The sequence below is a fragment of the Pistacia vera genome, unplaced genomic scaffold (assembly GCF_008641045.1).
Source record: "Pistacia vera cultivar Batoury unplaced genomic scaffold, PisVer_v2 Contig818, whole genome shotgun sequence".
NCBI classification, from domain to species: domain Eukaryota; kingdom Viridiplantae; phylum Streptophyta; class Magnoliopsida; order Sapindales; family Anacardiaceae; genus Pistacia; species Pistacia vera.
The window spans coordinates 156,797-176,929 of NW_022196688.1; the positions used below are offsets into that span (position 1 = coordinate 156,797).

The window sequence follows — 20,133 nt, forward strand, 5'->3', positions numbered from 1 at the left end:
GTGAACTATTAAACTCTAAACTCAAATTCGTTATTCGTATAGAGGTAAGCAGCAAATCTGTGACAGTACCTACAAGTGTAACAGTACACAATTATTAACATCCTTCAAGCTACAAGTTATGCTAAAGTGTGCAAGAAAATTACTTGTAAGCCAACACTTTCATAGGACACAAATAAGAACATTGACTTTCTCCCACTGTTTTATGATAACATATAACAAAAGCAACTCAGGACCCAAAATCAGGTGCAGGAAACCTGAAGATGTTAAAGGTTTTGCTGCATTGCCATAGAACTTCAGAAGGCAAAACTGTATTTTCAACCCACACCTTAATTCAAGAGGTTTCAGCGATTTGGGAAAACTTTTATACATTCAGAAGACCTTGGTATGGAGTTTCATCTTTTCTTTTGCTACTATTTATGTGTTTACTCTCACCTTATTTCTTATCTTTTACTACTGAATAATTTACATTGTCGTTAGAAAACTCTGAGTTGAGCAACTCCAAGTGCCATGAAGAATTTTGCTTGTAAATGTTCCAGCAGGAGACAATGAAACATTATGAGCAAATCAGATTACTTCATCAGTAAGACAGAATGCCTCAAAGGCAGCTACACAAAAAATTTAAACTCCCAAAGATGCAACACCTTATTTAGAAACAAAATCACAACAGTCTTTCCCTTCTTGTGGGAATTAATGTATTTATCATTTTCATTTATTATGCAACATTCATATTATAGCAAATGATCCAGGATGGCAAAATGGAAAACGTAAAGAAATATCATTCTCAATTAAAACAAACAGAATTGCATGACTGTAAGCTGTACAAGGAATTAATTTATTCTAAACTCAGATTTGTAGCTTCTCTTTGCTAGGAAGCAAAGGAAACACATTTGTGACCGAATCAACAGTTATTGACAAGAATACATTATTTGAGCTATCATACAACAAGAGCATCTAATAACATTAAAAAAAAAAAAAAAAATTCTAATCTCACAAATTCAATGAGCTTTATCAGTAATTATAAATGTGAAGGAGTTGGAATGGAATTACGCTCTACATGAATTCAGAAGGGGAATTGGCATCCGGCTTTCCATTATCGCCCAATCCTCCAGGGTGCTGCAAATTCTGCAAAACCTGAGGCGGCAATGCCCCCAACCCACCACCCAATCCATCATTTGCTGACCCGTAAAACTGACAAACTAGCCTAGCCATTATCCCCAAAATCTGCAACTGATTCTGGCAGGCGTCGGCGTGCATTTGCATCATGGACTTTTCATGTTCAATCTGCAAACTCAACATTCTCTCCCTCCATTCCATCTCCTCCTCCTCCCTCTTCTCCTCCATTCTCATTCTCCTCCTCCTCTCTTCATCCAATTCCATCTCTATCCTCACTCTTCTCTCATATTCCCTCCTTGCCCACTTCAACTCCCTCTCCTCCAACTCTGTTTCTCTACTTTCCACTTCCTCTTCTCTCTCATTCTGCCACGTGTCCTTCTTCCACTCCATTTCTCTTCTCTTTTCCTCCCTCTCTATCACACCCTTGTCTCTCACAAACTCTCTTTCTCTTCTCTTCTCTTCCCTTCTCACCACAACATCCCTCAAGTCCAAACCTTGTGCCCCAAGCAAACCGAAACCCTTACTTCCTCCAAAACCCTTCTTCCTTTTCCTGTTCTTGACCATACCCACTTCACAAATTTCTCTTTCCATCCCATATTCACTCTCACTCTCAATTCTCTCCTCACCCGCACCACTTTCTTCATCTTCATCCTCCTCCTCCAAATCCTCACTATCAATCTCAACAAACCCCAAATCACAACAATCCTCAAACAAATCACCACCATTAGATTCACTCACCCTCTTCCCCTTAACTTCAAGCTCCACATCACCAAAAACCTCCTTATACTTCATGAAATTCTCCCAGTGATTCTCACCATCTTTCCAATTAAACTCATCATCAGAAATTCTGATCTTTTGTTTGACACCCAGGTACTGATGCCGCATATTCTGGACTTTGATGGAGACGTCTCGCCAGGACCACTTGAAGGGGAAGGTGATTGGGTCTTGAATATGGTGAGTAGAATTAACGTGGTCCGCAATGGGGCGAAACTTCTTCTCTCGGGTCTTGAGTTTGGAAAGTGTACCGGTGTTGAGGAGATCGGAGTACTTTGACAAAAGGGTCTGTTCTTCTAGCTCCGACCATTTCTTTCGCTTCATTTTTGGGGTTATGGGATGGGTTTTAGTTGCAGAAGAGAGAGGATTGAAGAAAAGTGAAGAGAGTGAAAAAGTGAAGCGATTTTGGTGGTGGGTTTGTCTGAATTGTTTCAAGTAGAAGACGGTGTTGAAGACTTTTTTACTAGTTCACTGTTGTCAAATTATTATTATTAAAATTTTAAAAAATAAATAAATTGATTTAATGATATTTTAGATATTTGTTTCTTGGTAAATTTCTCATAGGTTAATGAATAATTAATAACTTAGTTTAGGACTAGTTTGCTTACAACTGAGTTATACAACCAGATAAAAAATAAAGGATAAAGTAGTTATTTTATATGAATTTTATACAAATTTTATTTGGTTGTATGACTTATTTGCATAACTTAATTGTAAGCAAAATATTATTGTTGAAAATAATCTTGAACATAATTTTGGAATGTGTTTAATAAAAGTTATTTTCATAATTGCCCTGATTTTTAAAATCTATGATTGTGTGTTTGGTAAATTAGATTTTAAAATTATTGTGTACGTATAATAACCAAAATGGACATTTTATTTCTTAAAATATTTTTATAATTCTAATTTGTATTTTGTTAAGTATATAATAAAAAATTAAAAATATAATTAAAGTTTATGTTAAATAAGTTATTAATTAATTAATAATTAAAAACAAATAAAAAAAATTGGGATCTAGTTGACGGTGATCAATCGTTGGTCAAAGCCGATCAGCCACCATTGACTGGTGGTTAACATCCGTCAACGGTGAAGCATTAATGTCACAACCAGTCCTATTGGGACCAATAAGAGCCGATCTATTCGAATGTGGCGGAATCACTGGATTCTAACAAATCGACATGCGTCATCAGAATTCACTGGAATATGCCCGCCGTCGTCCATTACAGCAGCCACCGCCAACCAACTCTTTTGTCGCTTCAATTTTATTTATATCATAAGAGATTAAATTTTTATTTAAATTCTTTATAAATAAAACTATAATATAAGAGTATATATGTCATTTAAACATACAAAATCAACTTTGAAATAATCAGATTTTGAAAAACTACCTTTTAAAATCCTTTTATAAATCTGATTATTTTATAATCAGCTTTAAACTTAATCAGTTTTAAAAGTTGTTTATCAAATAATTTTATTGTTGTAACTTAAAATATAATTAATTATTTCTTTAGCTCAATAATCTCAAACACACAATTAATACGTGGAAAATGATAATAAAAGTAAGTAATAAATAAGAATTAAATGTATGGTTCTTGTTCATCATTTATACACAGTAATTTTAGCATATAAGATTGTATTCCTAATTTAGAATATGAGATAAAAATTAGTTTATTAATTTATGAAAAAATTCCACAAAACCCAACTAAGAAATTTATGTATTCCCAATCTTAATGAATATATTAGTAATAAATAATGAATGTAGTGTTACTAAAGTTCTTAACAATTAATTAAATTACCAACCATAAAAGTATTTTTGAGCTAATACATTATTTTGCACATAAACATAGAGCTAATGTGATAATAACAAATTTCAAAGACAATTACATGAGTTGGTTGATGTAAATTAACAAATTATTTTTAGAAACCACGTTAATATATTGGATAATGTAATATGTTATGTTATTTTTTCTATAATCCATATAATTAACATTTAACAACTAGATTTAAAGTTGAGACCTAACTTTATATATGTTGATGCCAAATTTTGCACCAAATTGGAAGTTACAACCTTGCCCTTAGATCATATCGATCTTCCACGTTTTGCCCTCGAATTAGTGTCTTTGAGATCGTCCTTGGCTGGATCGCCCTTCCTTGTCCCAGTAGAAAACAACAGAGTTCTTGCAAGCCTGCAGGGTTAGAAAAGGAATGGGAAGCTAATTTAGTCTCTAGTCAAGTTTCACTTGGAATGGTCTAGTATGAGGCTTTTCTGTATGAATAGTTATGTATCGTTTAATACTATTAGCCTCCCTTTACTTATTGAAGTAGATAATGTTTCAAGAAAGTACCTTCCTTATTTTAGTAGGATTATGAATAGGTAGGGTGCGTTTGGTTTATTATTTTGGATAAAATTTTTGAAATAATTTTGGGTAGTTGGATAGGAGAATATTACGAAGTAAAATTTAAAAATTTATAAAAAAAACCCCAAGGTTTACTAATTTAATTAAACACCCCAATATGTAAAATGACAAAAATACCCCCACTACCCGTAGTGCTAGATTCCGGCCACCATCGCTGGAATTTGGCCAGAAAATTTTGTTACGACACAGACCGGTCGGATCTGTGTCGTAACGCGTCGCTATGGCATTTTTCGGCCAGATCCACCACGGATTTGGCCGGAAAATGTCAAATCTACGCCCAAATGTGGTCGTCGAGGGTCGCAAAGGTCCATCTTTGGCCGTCAGTGATGGCCAAAGATATGGCCGTCATTTTCGGTCAATGATGGCCAAGTTTTGGCCGTCTTTGGTCGTCGTTGAATGCCAGATCGGTGAATAACCGATCAGTTCTGGGCTTGGTTTAAACCGTTGTGACAGATTCCGGCTACCACCGACGGTGGTTGCCGGAATCTGGCAAGTATGGGTGGGTGGGAATGTTTTTGCTAATTTTTAAACTTTTTTCTGGGGGGTATTTAGTGAAATTAATAAACTTAAGGGGTCTAAAAGAATATAAAAAATTCACTAATATTTCTGGAATAATGTGTCAAACAATATTTGGAGAATAGGATTGAGAATATGGGTATAAATACTGAACCAATCGCACCCAAATAGAGATTGTGAGAGTTTTAGGAGAATGTAAGATCTATTTCCTTCTTAGATCTTATCTTGTCTATATTCACTTCCTAATTTGAACAAACTTCCTTATTCCCTTAGATTCCCCATTTAATAATAATTATACTTTCAATATTAGAAAATATCTCTTGAATTATTTACTTGGAGTGCAAGTAATATGTTATAAAGAAATTATATTTTTGCCATTGGGGAAATTCAGGCACTATAGAGACTGTGAAACCCTATATGACAAATACTCCTAGAGGGGGTAAATAGGAATCTATAAACATAATTGCGCAATAAAAACTTTCAACAACACCAGTAACTAACCGTGAGTTTAACTAATCAATGACCAATAAATAAACTCTACAAGCAATGAATGACAATGTTAATGATCAATAACGATAATCAATGTTTAGCAATAAATGAGAGAGAGTAATAATATGCAAGGAATAATAAATGAGTTGAGAGAGAAGAATTGCTTAGAGATTTATAGTGATTCGGAGATATATTCACAAGTCTCATACATCCATTTCTTCAAGACAATTAGAGGTGGGTAAGGCCTGAGCCCAATTGGAAAAAACGGTACTAGGACAATGAAAATTCTTAGGGCCCAGACCGGTCTTAGGATTGGCCATGGGCTTGGAAAATTTCTTTTACCTGCTTAATTTTTTTATATATTTGGGTTAAATTGAAAATTATGTAAGGGGGTTTATGTAATTTTTCAAGGGTGATTCATAAATTTTGTAATTAATTAGTAAATAAATATAAATTAATGGTTATAATGGTTTTGATTTAAAGAGATAATTTAATTTTAGCTTTGAAAATTTAATTTGAACTTAAACAATTAAATAAAGATAAATAGATGTTTAATTGGTTATAAATTTATATGGTTTTAATTTAAAGAGATAATTTAATTTTAACATAAATAGAATATTCACACTCTAAAATGTGCAAATTTAATTTAAACTTAAATAAATTTATTTTTATTAAATTATTAATTTACATCGTCCAAATCTGTGTTTTTGAAGAGGTCGAGTAGTTCGGGATCTTCAAGGTATTGCTATAGTCTTCTGTCTGCATGAGTCTAATCCCGTAAACATGTTATGACTTCAACCATCTCATTGGTTAAAAAGTATCTTCTGTCTTCAACAATGCAACCACTAATTGAGAATATTGATTCGGATGCAATTATCAAAACTGGCACAGATAAAATGTCACATGCCATTTGGGCTACAATGGGGAATTGTCTTGCATTTTGGTTCCACCATTGAAGTAAATCCATCACGTGTTTCTCATTCTTGGTCATTTAGGACATGTCCATTGTAGATACCGTTGCAACTCATTTGTTCTATGTCTATATGAGCTGGAGCTACTACTTTCACCACCACCACTACTAAGTTCCATATACGTCTACATGTTCGATCCCTCTTGATAAATGTCTTCATTAGGTTCCTGCTGGTCATCTCTGCTAGTCATTCCACTGTACCTATTCTGATATAAAGAAAAAATGTTTTCCATTTTTTTGTTAAATTCTATAATATAAAAACTATAGTCATGTCCTAAATGTTGGCCTATCTTAGTGACCATACAATTAAATATGTTTAATTTAAACCTAGGATCTACAATAAGACCTAATCCATATAAAAACGGAATATCTAACCAATATTTTCGGTATTTTGTTTCCATGTCTGAAACAATATCCATTAAGCCTGAATTATATCTATGTTTAACAAAAGTTTTAGAAATTTGAAGTAAAATATCTAATGTTAAATTAATAGTAGGATAATAAACACCACTTAATATATTAGTGGAATCGTAAAAAACTTTAAGAAATGAATGAAAAATACTGCAAACCGTCCAATCATCATCATTGATGACTTCATCCGGATAGTTCTTCTGATTGACGAACTCTATAATTTGTGTTAGGGTTGGCATAACTCTTTGCAACATCAAGTACATGGAGTTCCGATGGACAGACATGTCGCAACATAACTTCTTTAGTCGAACTGGTGGATCCTCTTGAGGACAATTTTTTAAGCACTCATTCCATCTTGTATTGCTACCAGTGATAAATTCAGATAGTCGTGTGTACCCTTTCAATCCTCTCACGTATAACTTCTAAACTCGCTTTAACAATCAAATTGATGATGTGTCAAGCATATCTCTGGTGAAAAAAATTTGTCTTTCACTAAGCGGATCCAATCTCTTTTCAAATAAAGAAATTGTCGCAGTGTTAACAGCTGCATTATCAAGCGTTAGAGTCACAACTCTCTTAGTTAATAAATAATCTTGTAAAACTTCAATAATTGTAAAATAAATAGTCTTAACACTATGTTTAGCATATAATGATTTAGAATCTATCATTTTTTGTTGTAAATGCCAACTATGATATAGGTAATGCATTGTGACACTAAAAAAATTTGTTTTTGATCTAGTAACCCATGTGTTTGAAGTAAGTGTAATAGATATATTCCAAAAATTTTGAAATTCTTTTTTAAGTTGATATCTTATTTTAGTATAAGGTTTTTGTATGCCCTTTCTACTTGTATCTTTGCTAATTGGGCTATATTGTGGACAAAAAACAGTTTTAATCATAAAATTAAATTTTATAGAAAAAAATGTTAATTGACCGTTGAGGCAACGGTCCAATTTTTTTCTATAAAATTTTATTTAAATCCCTATATTTATTGTCAATTTCATATAAAATAGGGGGTTATGAATATTTGCCAATGGTTTAAATGAAATTGGGGAGGGGGGTTTGGGCCTGGGCCTAGGATCGGTCCCTCCTCATTGGGCCAGTCTGGGTTTTGGCTTGGGCCTTATAGGACCGGTCTTGGGTTCGAGCCAAAATTCCCATCTCTAAAGGCAACCTTCTTGAAGTTTCACTAGAATTAGATTTCACCTAATACACTAGTTTGACAGGATTTTGCGTCTAGATTTATAGGATTTCACCCACAATATATTTGAATAAAAGTTTGTGAAGGATTGCCTCTTAAACGAGGCTTAAACACACAAGAAGAACAATACTCTCAAATGTTCTCAATATGTGTACAAGAGAGTGATAATTGATTTGGATTTTTAGCTTAAGGGATTATGTGAGAATGTTTTCAATAAGACTTTTGTTTCTCTGATATTATCTCTATCTTTCCTTGCAATAAAATGCTCTATTTATTGCTTGTCTCTTCCCTTTGAAGTAACGAGTCATTGCTACATTTAATGCAACTCTGAAAATATGCAGAACCCAGGAGAACGGTTGTTCCACCATCGCGAACGATCGTTCCTTTCATAACGGTTACTTTCGTACAATTTTAGGGTTTCTGGAATAATCGTTCCACCATCACGAACGTGTGTGCTACCATCACAAACAGTCGTTCCATTAGCTCCTTAAAAATCCACAAAAATTTCAGAAGTATGCACGACTTCCTAGAACGATGATGTATTGCCAAGAATGATCTTTGAGTGGGAATGATTGTATGACATGCTTGTTTCGCTTGAAATACTTAAATTTCAACTTGATCTTCATGGCTTGTCCTTCGAGATTTATCAAAGGCCCGAAATCATTTGAATTTGAATATTTTGACTTTTGACTTGAATGGAACGGGCGTGCAGCTTGGTCGTGTCGTTGTGAGTGAATTGACATGATTTTGGACAAAAACATGCATGATCATATGAAACGTGGTTGTGCTAAGAAGAACGTGCTTTTGGGCAATTTTATGAAGCTAGGAATGGTCGTTCCTTTGTCCTGCACAGTCGTACCAACTGGGAAAACTGCTTTTTGATTTTGGTTATGACTTCTTGTTGTTGACATTTGGAATATGAATGCACGCCATATTTAGAGGATTTGATGGATTTGATATAGTTTGATGTGCTAGAATTATACTGTTGCCTTCTATACAATGATTTGTATTTATTTCTAATTTGCTTTCCTTACATTTACAATACAGAATTCTTCTTCCCATTGTCTTGTTCTTTTTCTTTTCTTTCGACATACTCGGCAACTAAGTTGCTTCTTTTGCCTCTCCATATTTTCCCTTCGCATACTTCGGTCTTACTGCCTCTTCTTGCCACTCCAATTCTAGGTTCTTACACTTGTCATACTATTGCATGTTTGTTAAAAACTAATCAACTCTTCAATTAGTTTTGACACATCAAAACATATGAGGGCTCAACAAAATCCCCTGGTTTTCAAAGTCACAGAGTTGTCTCTGTAAACAAACACTGCTGCTCAAATTCTTTGTCTTACAAGGTTACACATGTTCTAGCGCTACTGCCTTACTTGAGGACCTGGTCTCTCTGCACTTTACTTTTATTGCAAAGTTGAACGATGGCTCTAGAGAGCCTGTTATATTTTCTATCTTTGATGGCCACTTCTAAGGCTAGCTTAAACTATTGCTTTGGTGCGTTGGATTTGTAATTTTGCTTCCATGATCATGCTCTTTAGTTATTATAACCAAGGTTTGGGTTAGACAAAACTTCAAAATGACAGTGTTAATGACACTAACTTGCAAGGTTTATCGATCCTCGAGCCTCAGGCTACTACCTATTGGCTCTGGCGCTCTGCCACTTGGCTGTGTCGTATTTTCAACGCTGGTGGATGATACCTTGGTGTTATTGTTCAATAGATGACGTTTGTATTTAGCAAAGGGGTGCACAGTAACGACACATGCTTCACTTTTACTGGCCATGTTTAAGTTAAAATTGGGTGAGAATGTGCAATTTACGAAACTACTGGTGGGAAAAGTGTCGTTTTGAAATTTGATAGGTGGGAAAGTGTTGTTTTGTAAAACCTTCGGTTAGAAAATGTCGTTCTCCCTGTTATAAATATGTCATGTTGTAATGTCTATATAATTATTTAGATGTACTTAAGATAATATAAAGTTTAATAAAAACTTGAAAAAAAATTCTCAGATTCGATGATGTAATTGCAATGAAAAACAAGTAACTTGTAGAATAATTGAAAATAACTTTTATATTAGGATTAATTTCGTTTATTAAATACTGATATGAAATTATTAAAATCTCTTCCAAAATAAATAAAAAATCGATTAAAGTATTAAAATTCATAATAATTATTAGATTTTTTTTGGATGGTTGATACTTCAAAATTTTCCACTGACAAACGAAATTAATTCTTGCGTTGGAGAAGGTTTTTTTTTTTTTTTTTTTTAACTATTTATAAAGCCACATTAACTAACAAATCAATATGAAATTCCAAATATTCTTTTTATCACTGCCAAAGAGTTGTCGAGTAACAGGTTGTATCTATTCTATTATTATGTGGAATATTTTAAAAATTTATTATTATTAATATTTCTAATTTTTTTAATTTACATGTGGCCTTAGTCCTTACTTGAATTTTAAGTTTATGTAATGGCCAATTCATAATTTTCATATCACAGTTGCAAACAACGTGAAATCGCACAGAATTATAACTGGTCAAGACTCCAACTCAGAATCGACATCCACGTAAATCAAAACCCCAAATTACCCTCACTGCCTCCGCAAATGACGGCAAATCCTGTTGCGGCATTATGGTCATTCCATGAAAACTCACCGTCACGCTAATGTGCAACTATAAATACCATTCACCAAACACAAAGCGTTGAAATGCTGTCTACGCAACAGTTTTTAATCAGTAGCCGTCCTCGTTTGGGCATTTTCCCAGAAAATCACGCTTTCTGGTAAATTTTAAATATTTTCCCGAGAATCTTTCTTCATTATTGTCGATTTTTTTTTGCTTTAATTTGATGAAGTCTGATTGGATTTGAAGGAGGCGAAGCTTGAGAAAGTTAGGAATGGCGCCTCCGATTCTCTCACTGGCTTTGCCTTCTGAGACTGGTCGAGTTTTGAGCATTCAGTCGCACACTGTTCAGGTAGCTCATTTTGTCTTCTGTTTCTTTCTTTTTTTCTTTTTTTTTTTAATTTTTTTAATTGCGTGAAAGAACTTGATTATAATAATAATTGTGCTGGAGTTCATTGCATGCCGTGTGAAATTACTGTATTATCGTGTACTCTGCAAGATGTATACATATCAGATTGAGAAAAGCTGTGACTCATGTTTCTGGTCCTTGGGTGATAATGTGAAGCAAAAATAATTAATAATTAATTTCTATTATGAAAGGAGGTGGTTTAAAGAAGATAAGAGCTACCTATTCTTGGATCTTTTAATAAGTTAAAAGTTGATTTCTATTATGAAACTGCTAGATATGTCCTTTGATGCTTTGTGCTATGTACAACTCAGATTACTACATTTGCCATCAGTCATGACAGAGGGTTATAAAAAAGTGAGAGTATGAGGGAATATGAAAAAATGTTGCCTCCTTGTTTTGATTGTAAATTTTTTTCCCGGTACTTAATTTTAGGTAAGGTAAGCCATCGGCTTTTTTTTTTTTCTCTATGACGGGAAAGGAGCTGAGTATGCTAGCTGTATTTCATGTTTGGAGGAGTTGGAGTTATGCCATTAGGAGTAATACATAATTGATAGCTAAATGAGTGTTAATAATTGTATCTTCTCTTTGTCGTGGTTATATGTTTCTTTAAATCTGCCATTTTGGGTGACAAAAGCTGTCCCCTGTTTTGCTTACATGTTGAAGTAATAAACATGTCTGCGTGTATATAGAGTGAAAATTGTTGATAGGTGTCTATCTCTATCATTCTACTGTATGCTGCTAACACTTGGCAGAGTTCTTGGTTTCATCTGTGTTGCTTATTACCATCTTAACGTTGCTGCTATTCTTTTTTGTTCCCCAGGGATATGTTGGAAATAAATCAGCTGTATTTCCTCTCCAACTATTAGGCTACGATGTGGATCCTATCAATTCTGTACAATTTTCAAACCACACAGGCAAGCTGCTTACACTTCTACTCAAAAATCTCAGAACTATGAGGCTTGACATATGGTGCGATGTCATCTGTCAAACTATATAAGTTTAGGGAAAAAGCCATTGCCTACTTTAGTCTAAGTTATGGTTTAATCAATGTTATCCAGGATATCCAACCTTCAAAGGCCAAGTTTTAAATGGACAGCAACTATGGGAATTAATAGAAGGCCTCGAGGCAAATGATTTATTATACTACACTCATTTATTAACAGGTATGTCAAATTTAGTTGCCTAATTTCATACATAAGTTGATCTTTTGACCTAGCGGAATTACCTTTTAGTGCTATTATGGCTACTTGTGTTTCGGGAATGTTTATATACCATATTGGAAATCTTATGTTTCTTTTCAACTGGTTTACTTGCAGGTTATATTGGTTCGGTATCCTTTTTAAACACTGTATTGAAAGTTGTTGAGAAGCTTCGTTCTGTAAATCCAAAAGTTACTTATGGTAGGTTTTGAATGTCATGAATTTATTACACTTCTTTTCAAACATTATTTAAATGTCTAGATCTCTTTGATGATATTACACCTTACCTTTTTTTTTTTTTTTTCTCTGTCTGTGAGTCTGTGGTTACTGAATTTAAGGTTTGTTATTGTCCAATTTGTGTTTTGGTTTTTTCTCAATTCACTTACTAGTTGTATAGATCAAAGTGAGCATATTTCCTTTGCAAAGTTATTAAAATTATGTGCAACTTGAATCTCTCATGGGTACTGGAAATATGATGAAACTATATCTTTTATTTTGGCAATAGATAGAGTGAGAGGCCATTCCCATTCTTCTGGAAATAAATGAAATTGACACCCTTTTCTAATTTTAACTACGAGTGTTGTGATATTTTCGTTTGCTGTTGTATTTGTATCAGATTTTAAAAAAAATCAGTTCACTAGTTTACTGTCACAATTTCAAGTTGGTGTAGCTAAGCTCCTAAGGCTGCCTCTTAGCGTTCATGCTTCATTCTTTGTTCACAGGATTTGTCTATCTAGTTGTCTCTAGGTCATAATAGACTTGCTGCTCGCCTCTTATGTCATGTTCTAGCTAGGTGCAGTGGAATACACATATTGCAGTTTTGTATAATTTTGCCGATGTACCTTGTTTATCCAAAGAGAAATTAAATAAATGCATGTTTGCTAAAATATTGTATTTCTTGTCTAGTTTGTGATCCAGTGATGGGTGATGAAGGGAAGCTTTATGTACCTCCTGAGCTGGTATTAGTATACCGTGAGAAGGTAAGCAATCCAATTATTGCAGACATTGTGTTTATGTGCATTTCATTATTTTTCTTCTGTGAATTACTTAGTTGTAATAGTTGTTTGATTCTCATTAATGCTCGAGTTTATGATAATAAATATGCAGAACTTTTTGTATTTGAGTGCGATCATTTAGATTGGAGAGCTTGTTTAAGCAATAATTGTTGCATGGTCTTGAATGTTTTCCAAATTCTACATGCCTTGTGCAGTGATTAGATTTGGTTAAAAATACTGATAGTATTATCACATTGTGGTGGCATTCCATGTGGTTAGGTTGTTCCAGTGGCTTCAATGTTGACTCCTAACCAGTTTGAAGCAGAACAGTTGACTGGGTTGAGGTACTTGCTGGTACTTGTGAGTGATATTTGTGAAGCTTACCATGTTCATTTTTTGTTCCAATGTTGGATTATTCTGGCTATATTTAATTCAGCATCATCTTTGAATTATTTATGAAATGGAGACTACAAAATATAGAAGGAATTTGTCTATAACAAAATACTGGACACAAATTAGAACATTGAAATTCACATACTGACACCTGAGAAGCTATCAGAGTTGCTACCTTAGCCCTGACGGAGCTTTTGCCCCAAAAAAAAAAAAAAAAAAAAATGATTAAGAAGAATAAAGTGATAAACCCAAGAGGATACCTTCTCTGTTCATGTTGGTTTATATAATTCACTTAACTTAAATATTTGACTTGATATCAAGAGTGGATCTTTCTCTACTTGGTTACTAATGTGCCTCGATTTACAAATGAGCGATAATGATGACACATTTTTGGCTAAATGTGAAGCTAGTTGCTGCACTGTTATTTCTTCTGTCCCTCTGTTTCTCTCTTTTTCTTCCCCCACCCCACTACCATAGGATTTCTTTCCTTTTGTTGCTTGTGTGCATATGGATGTGTGACTCATGTATTTCAAGCACTTTCCAACTTTACTTATCCTCCAATTCTATATCATTTTGGAGTTTATTAGTACCATCAAAATAGGACTTTTACTAGTTACAATTTCTCATAAAGAATAGTGGAATCAGTTATGGTATATTGAATCTTCATTGAAATCTGATTTCTGTCAATTGATAAGTTTTACTTGAGTCTGTAACTACCACAATTTCATGTATAATTCTTCTTATGCTTATTCTATTTTACTGTATATTGGATGCTCACTTCATTCTTTCACATTCTGAGAAGATTTGCTTTCCACAGAATTGTTTCCGAAGCAGATGGCAGGGAAGCCTGTAAGATTCTTCATGCTGCTGGACCTCCAAAGGTTTTTTTTTTTTTTTTAATAGTTTTTCCCTAATACTTACTTTGATTCTACAACCTTTTCTCTCTCTTGATTTTTTAGCTTCTTTAGTTCCTGTTTTATTTTGCCTGTTTAATTTGTTTTTATTATCCTCGGGAGGTGGAATATGAAGTTAATAATGTCTTTCATTAATAAACTAATCTTTTGGTTCTTTTACCTTGATAGAAGGGGAAAATTATTCATCTAGGGAAATTTCAACTATATGATGTAAGTCTGAGTTCACAAAAATCTTAATAGATGAACCGAACTAATGCTGCTAAAGGGTTGGTGGTAGGATCTGCTCTTATTAGAAAGAAGGAAACTCTGTTTTTGCGCTCAAGCAATGATATGTACAGACTAATCCTCATGAAAGTGATTGACCAATCAACAATCATGATCTCAGGCATGAATGAAAAGTGTAGCTGAAGTTTACAGATAAGATATTACAATTTGTTGGAAATGTAATGGGAAAAAATGGTGTGACAGTTGATCAGTCTACTTGTGCTAAAAATTCATTCTTGATCCTATTGGTTCAAGTTTGACGACTCATTGGCTACAGCTTTTATGTTCGTGGGCAATTTATTTATGTAATCATGAACAATCAACTTCCTCAATTTCCAAAATTCATGAAAGTTATACAATATGATATGAGTTGGATATAATGGATTGTTTCACTGGATAGCTCCGATCTGTAATTACCCGGGTTCTTGTTTGTTGGAACCTTGGTAGGAGCTCCCCTTTTTTAAAGTCTCTTTTCCTCTGCTTCTCTTTCCAGGCAATAAGAAATTTGTTTGTTGTCTTACACACTTGATTGACACCGAGCATTTGTTTGTTTCCTATCCGGGAAAAAAGAGCATCTTGCTCAAAAATTCAATCAGTCATCTGTTTTCCAGCTCATGTACACTCGTGTTTTACTTTTTCCAAAAAGTTGTCTGTGAACTGCCTGTCGGTGTAAATTTAAGTCTCTTACTTTTTTCCTTCTTGTAACATAGTGTCTTTTAAATTTATCAGGTTGTGATTACAAGCATTAATATAGATGGCAATCTTCTTCTCATTGGCAGCCATCAGAAGGAAAAGGTAGGCTGTCTTTATGTTTTGCTGCTTAAAATTTTGATTTTACTTTTGGGTTCAGTGGGGTTCCTCATAATACCATGAGTTTTGTGAACAGGTCCTTATTACCACATTTGGTGTGATCATATGTTATATGGATATACACTAAAATTTAAGCTTTTCTGAAAGTGTGTAAAATTTCAACCCATGGCATTTGGAAATGCACATAACTTATATACTCATACTTATCTTTGACAGGGCCAGTCTTCTGAGCAATTCAAGATTCTGATACCCAAAATTGCTGCTTATTTCACAGTATGTAAATTTTTGTTATGAATAACTTTCGAAGGTATATACAGCTTATTGATTTGCTGCTGTAGAAAAATATCCACCTGGAATTCTTGAATGATATCATGAATGAGTAGGGTTGCATTACATGCTTTTGAATCTTTGTCACTGGTGTTAGTATGTTATTTTGTAAACTTAATCAGATGCAATAGCTGTTATCGAGCTCTGATTGGTCTAACCTGGAGTTATGTACAACCTTAATGCAACTAATCCAAATTTCTGTTATCTTTCCTTTCCCTCAACTACATAGATGTGTGCAACAATTGTCCTCAACAATGTGGTTAACAAGCGGCAAGTGGATGTCTAGGTCCTCAAGAAATGAAGGATATGGTTTAAAAACTTGTTAAAAATACAATGGTAAACATATATATAATGGGAAAGGTCAATTGAATTGGAAGACTACTGGGAGCTATCCAAAAAAATTTGTGCAACCAAGCAGGCATTTGATTTGAATGGGTTAACTTGCTTAAAAAGAGATTTTGAACCTGTAATAAATAAGATGTATTGATTGCAGATAATGCTGTTGGTCCTTTAGAAACAGCTTCAGGTGCTTTGTTGTTGTATTAAACATGTTCAAGACTTCTTTATTAATGTCAAATTCTCTGTGAAACTGATTGTATGAGAAAATGGGATGCACTTTTCTGTATCAATCAGTAAAAATGAAAAGGAAGAATGATAGGATTGTTTTCTTGATTTTATAGATGACTTAAGTTTTGTATCAGTAATTGGAAATAGAGGTTTTTCTTTAGGTACAGTAATAATTGACCATAAACCCTTGTTCTTCATTTTATTTGATATTTTTCAATTTTGTTGTCATTGCTTTGCCTTCTGTATAATGCTTACATTGCTTTATATTTGCTTATGCTTGTAGGGGACAGGAGATCTAGTGACTGCACTCCTACTTGGATGGAGTAATGTAATGCCTCTTTAATGTTTGAAGTTTAGTTCAGTCTCTGGCAAGCCAATCAATGATGTCTATTTTTTTTATTATATATTCACTTTGTGCTCTCCAGAAATATCCTGATAACCTCGACAAGGCAGCAGAGCTTGCAGTATCAACTTTGCAGGTATTACTTTTGCTTATGCTGCAATAGTATCTTTTAGACTTGGACTATATGGATCTTTGACATCGTTATCTGAAATATCAGACTCATTTATGGAATTATATGAGAAGAGTATATACAATGGTAGCTAGAAATATACTTGATATTCTATTTGCAGCCTCAGGGGTTTGAGTTAAGTGGCTATCATGAAAAGCATGCTGCAGAGCGCTAAGCTACTATTAACCCAAAGTTTAGAGGTTTGGTGGTGAAAGCTTACTTCTGAACCAAGAGGTCAAGGTTTGAAATCCCCTTGGGGTGTATTGGGAATATTATATTCCATAAGCTTCTTTGTTACTTAGCCGTAGGATCTGAAGTGGTTCCCAGTTTAGAATCCAATGAGCATGTAGGGAAAGTCGAAGGGATTTTGGGTATCAAAGAAAGAAAAAATTTGCATGTTAATTTTAATGAATCCTGAAGTGTAGCTGTGTTTTGGAATATTTAAGCTACACTATCCCTTTCAAGGAAGTCTACACCCTGGACTGGCCATTGGAAAAAATTGGAAGGTGAGAATGATTGAAACGATGGTACTGGTAGAAGATCAACTTCAAGCAGAGAAGGTTTGAGGAGACAAGAATGAGTACTGCTCTGATTGAAACGATGGTACTGGTAGAAGACAACTTCAAGCAGAGAAGGTTTGAGGAGACAAGAATGAGTACTGCTCATCTTTTAAATTAGTGAAAATATAGAGGTCAACCCATTGTCTATATTTGAATGAGTACTGCTCATCTTTTAAATTGGTGAAAATCACTGGAAGAATAATTTTCAAACCCCACAGTGCTTCAGGGCTGAGATAACGTCATGTCTGCCAACTTAAGGATATGAAGGTTGTTGAGGAAAGTTGTAAATAGTGGTTATGTTTACAGTATAATTTTTTGGTTGTTTGGTGATGAATATGGGACAAAGTCCTTTTCATCTTTCCCTCGCGGTACTTATTTGCTATCGGTCTTTTATTCGTATTTAGCCTCGGACTAAATTTACCGTCCGATTTGTGCTGCATTCCCAAACAACCCTACTTGCAGACAGTGCATCGTGGTGCAACAGGGTCCAGGCGCAACGGGGCTCTCACCCTATTCGGCGCCCCTTTCTAGGGGACTTAGGCCTGGTCCATCGCTGAGGACGTGTCCAAACTACAATTCGGACGTGTCCAAACTACAATTCGGACGCAGAGTAATTCTAGCTTGGGATGGATCTATTGTTTTTTCTTAATGAAGACAATGTAGAGAATTCATGCATTTCATTCATAATGGGCTTATAGAATCATTGCATAATATATAAGTCCGACTCTGTTATCATACTGTCTCAGGGCTGATTGCATTTGCATATTCGGCTCTTTTACTCTTTTAACTGATTGTAAAACCTTTTCCAATACCTACAGGCACTTCTGCAAAGGACAGTGAATGACTATTTGAGCACGGGATTTGATCCCCAAACAAGTAGTTTGGAGATCCGATTAATTCAAAGCCAGGACGACATTCGCAATCCACAAGTGAAATTCAAAGCTGAAAAATACAACTGAAGGGTGATATTTATTTAAAAAACAGTGATAATAACTATAGATGTCCTTCTATAATTTAATCTTAACACGGTTAATCAAACATAAATGCTGTTATATTTTGTTGTTTTCACATAAATTATTGATATTTTATGAATAATTATGATAATGTAGCACCAAAGTGAAGTAACACATTGGCTTCACTGGGACCACAGGATAAAATGAATTTCCGTTTTGAAACTAGTCAGTAGTTGTACGTAAGACCATTCTTTTTTCCTCAATTGTCATTCTGAATAGGGTTGCCAGATATAACTATGCTTCTCAGTTCTCCCTCGCTTTAGTGAGGTTTTTAATTCAAGGATTATTAAGATCAGCTCTAATCAGGAAAAATATGTGCTCGATTTTGTAACGTTTTCTGAAACTATTTGTTAAAAAAAAAAAAAAAGACTACTTTGAACTGTCTTTGAACTTTGAAGATCTGTAGCGTTGTCGAGAATTTATCAAGTAAAAGACTAAATTATTTATTGTTGAAATGATAAGGGCCGGTTTAATATGGAATTCAAATACAATTAGTTTGTTTTTGAAGACAAGGGATACAACAAACTTTATAAAAATGTGTTTGGTATTAATAAGTCAAGTTATTTTCAAAAACAGTTTCTAAATACAATTTCAAGAAGTAGTGTAAAATTAAAAAAACAATTAAAGTTGTTTTTTAAATTTTATATCAGACATATTTTCAAATATTAAAAGTATTGAGATATAACTTAAAAATTTGAATTATACTTTAGTTTTGACAATTAATTATTATTATCATTTTCTTCGCCACATTTAAGGAGTATGTAACATGTGTGTAAATATTTATTCAAATGAAACATGTTTAATGATGTTAAACCTAGAGCTGGGCATTTGGGACCGGGCCCAAAAGCCCAGCTCCAAAAACCGATCCTAGGAACGGTCCTTAGGAGGAGGGCCCGGGCCCTCCACTGGGCCCTCCTCTAAGCCCGGGCCCAAAAAAATTTGTATATTTTCAATGTGGTCCCCTGCCAAATTACATAAAGCCCTCTGTTAATTTTAAATAGATATAAATTACGAGGGTTCAAATGAAAATTTACAAAATTTATTAAAAAAAAAATCTTCCAGGTCTAAAAAATTTATAAATTTTACCCCTAAAAAATATAAAAACCCCCTATAAAATTTTGTTTTACCCCCAAAATATAAAAAAAAAATTAAAGGGGGAAAATGAAATTATCTAAGGCCCATGGGACTGGTCCTAGGACCGGTCCTGGGCCCATGGGACCAGTCCCGACCAGGCCTAAGGCCTGGTCCGGGTCTTGGTTTTTCTCATGGGCCTGGCACCGGTCCTAGGCCCATGAGTGACTGGTCCCATTTGGGACCAGTCCCAAATGGGCCCAGGCCTGGGCCCGCAAGGGACCGATCCCTTGCCCAGCTCTAGTTAAACCTTCTTAACATATCATCTTTTTTTTTTTTTTTTGGTGAGTAAATATTTATTAGAAAAGAGAGAATTTATAAAATGCTATATAAAAATTGGTCAACCTACCATAGGACAAGCCTTAAGATGGGCACAAAAAGAATCAAGTAGTCACTAAGTCTACTAACTAATTGCTAATTTAAGCAACTAATCACAAAAGCTAAACAAAACAACTCAAAACAAAAACAAGGAATGCACACCTCAGCCGAGGCTGTCCAACAACTTTCACTCCTCGTTTTGCAAT

General features: G+C 34.3%; 1 protein-coding gene across 1 annotated transcript; it reads left to right on the forward strand.

The window, feature by feature from the left end:
• Positions 1 to 10,518: 10,518 nt before the first annotated feature.
• Positions 10,519 to 18,647, forward strand: LOC116117583 (pyridoxal kinase). The gene is made up of 13 exons (XM_031403601.1): positions 10,519 to 10,675; positions 10,765 to 10,867; positions 11,745 to 11,838; positions 11,983 to 12,087; positions 12,241 to 12,324; positions 13,030 to 13,103; positions 13,398 to 13,462; positions 14,329 to 14,392; positions 15,419 to 15,484; positions 15,716 to 15,772; positions 16,677 to 16,721; positions 16,819 to 16,872; positions 18,284 to 18,647. Exons 1-13 carry the CDS (start codon positions 10,602 to 10,604, stop codon positions 18,422 to 18,424), a joined length of 1,026 nt encoding a protein of 341 aa, XP_031259461.1. The 5' UTR covers positions 10,519 to 10,601; the 3' UTR covers positions 18,425 to 18,647.
• The last annotated feature ends 1,486 nt before the right edge of the window (positions 18,648 to 20,133 follow it).

What these genes read in the sequence shown, in the direction of transcription:
- LOC116117583 (XM_031403601.1), top strand. Translation starts at nt 10,602, where the DNA reads ATGCTGTCTACGCAACAGTTTTTAATCAGTAGCCGTCCTCGTTTGGGC. An exon ending in TATTAGTATACCGTGAGAAG is followed by an intron (nt 13,104 to 13,397) that starts GTAAGCAATCCA and finishes CCATGTGGTTAG; the next exon opens with GTTGTTCCAGTGGCTTCAAT. An exon ending in GCAGCCATCAGAAGGAAAAG is followed by an intron (nt 15,485 to 15,715) that starts GTAGGCTGTCTT and finishes TATCTTTGACAG; the next exon opens with GGCCAGTCTTCTGAGCAATT.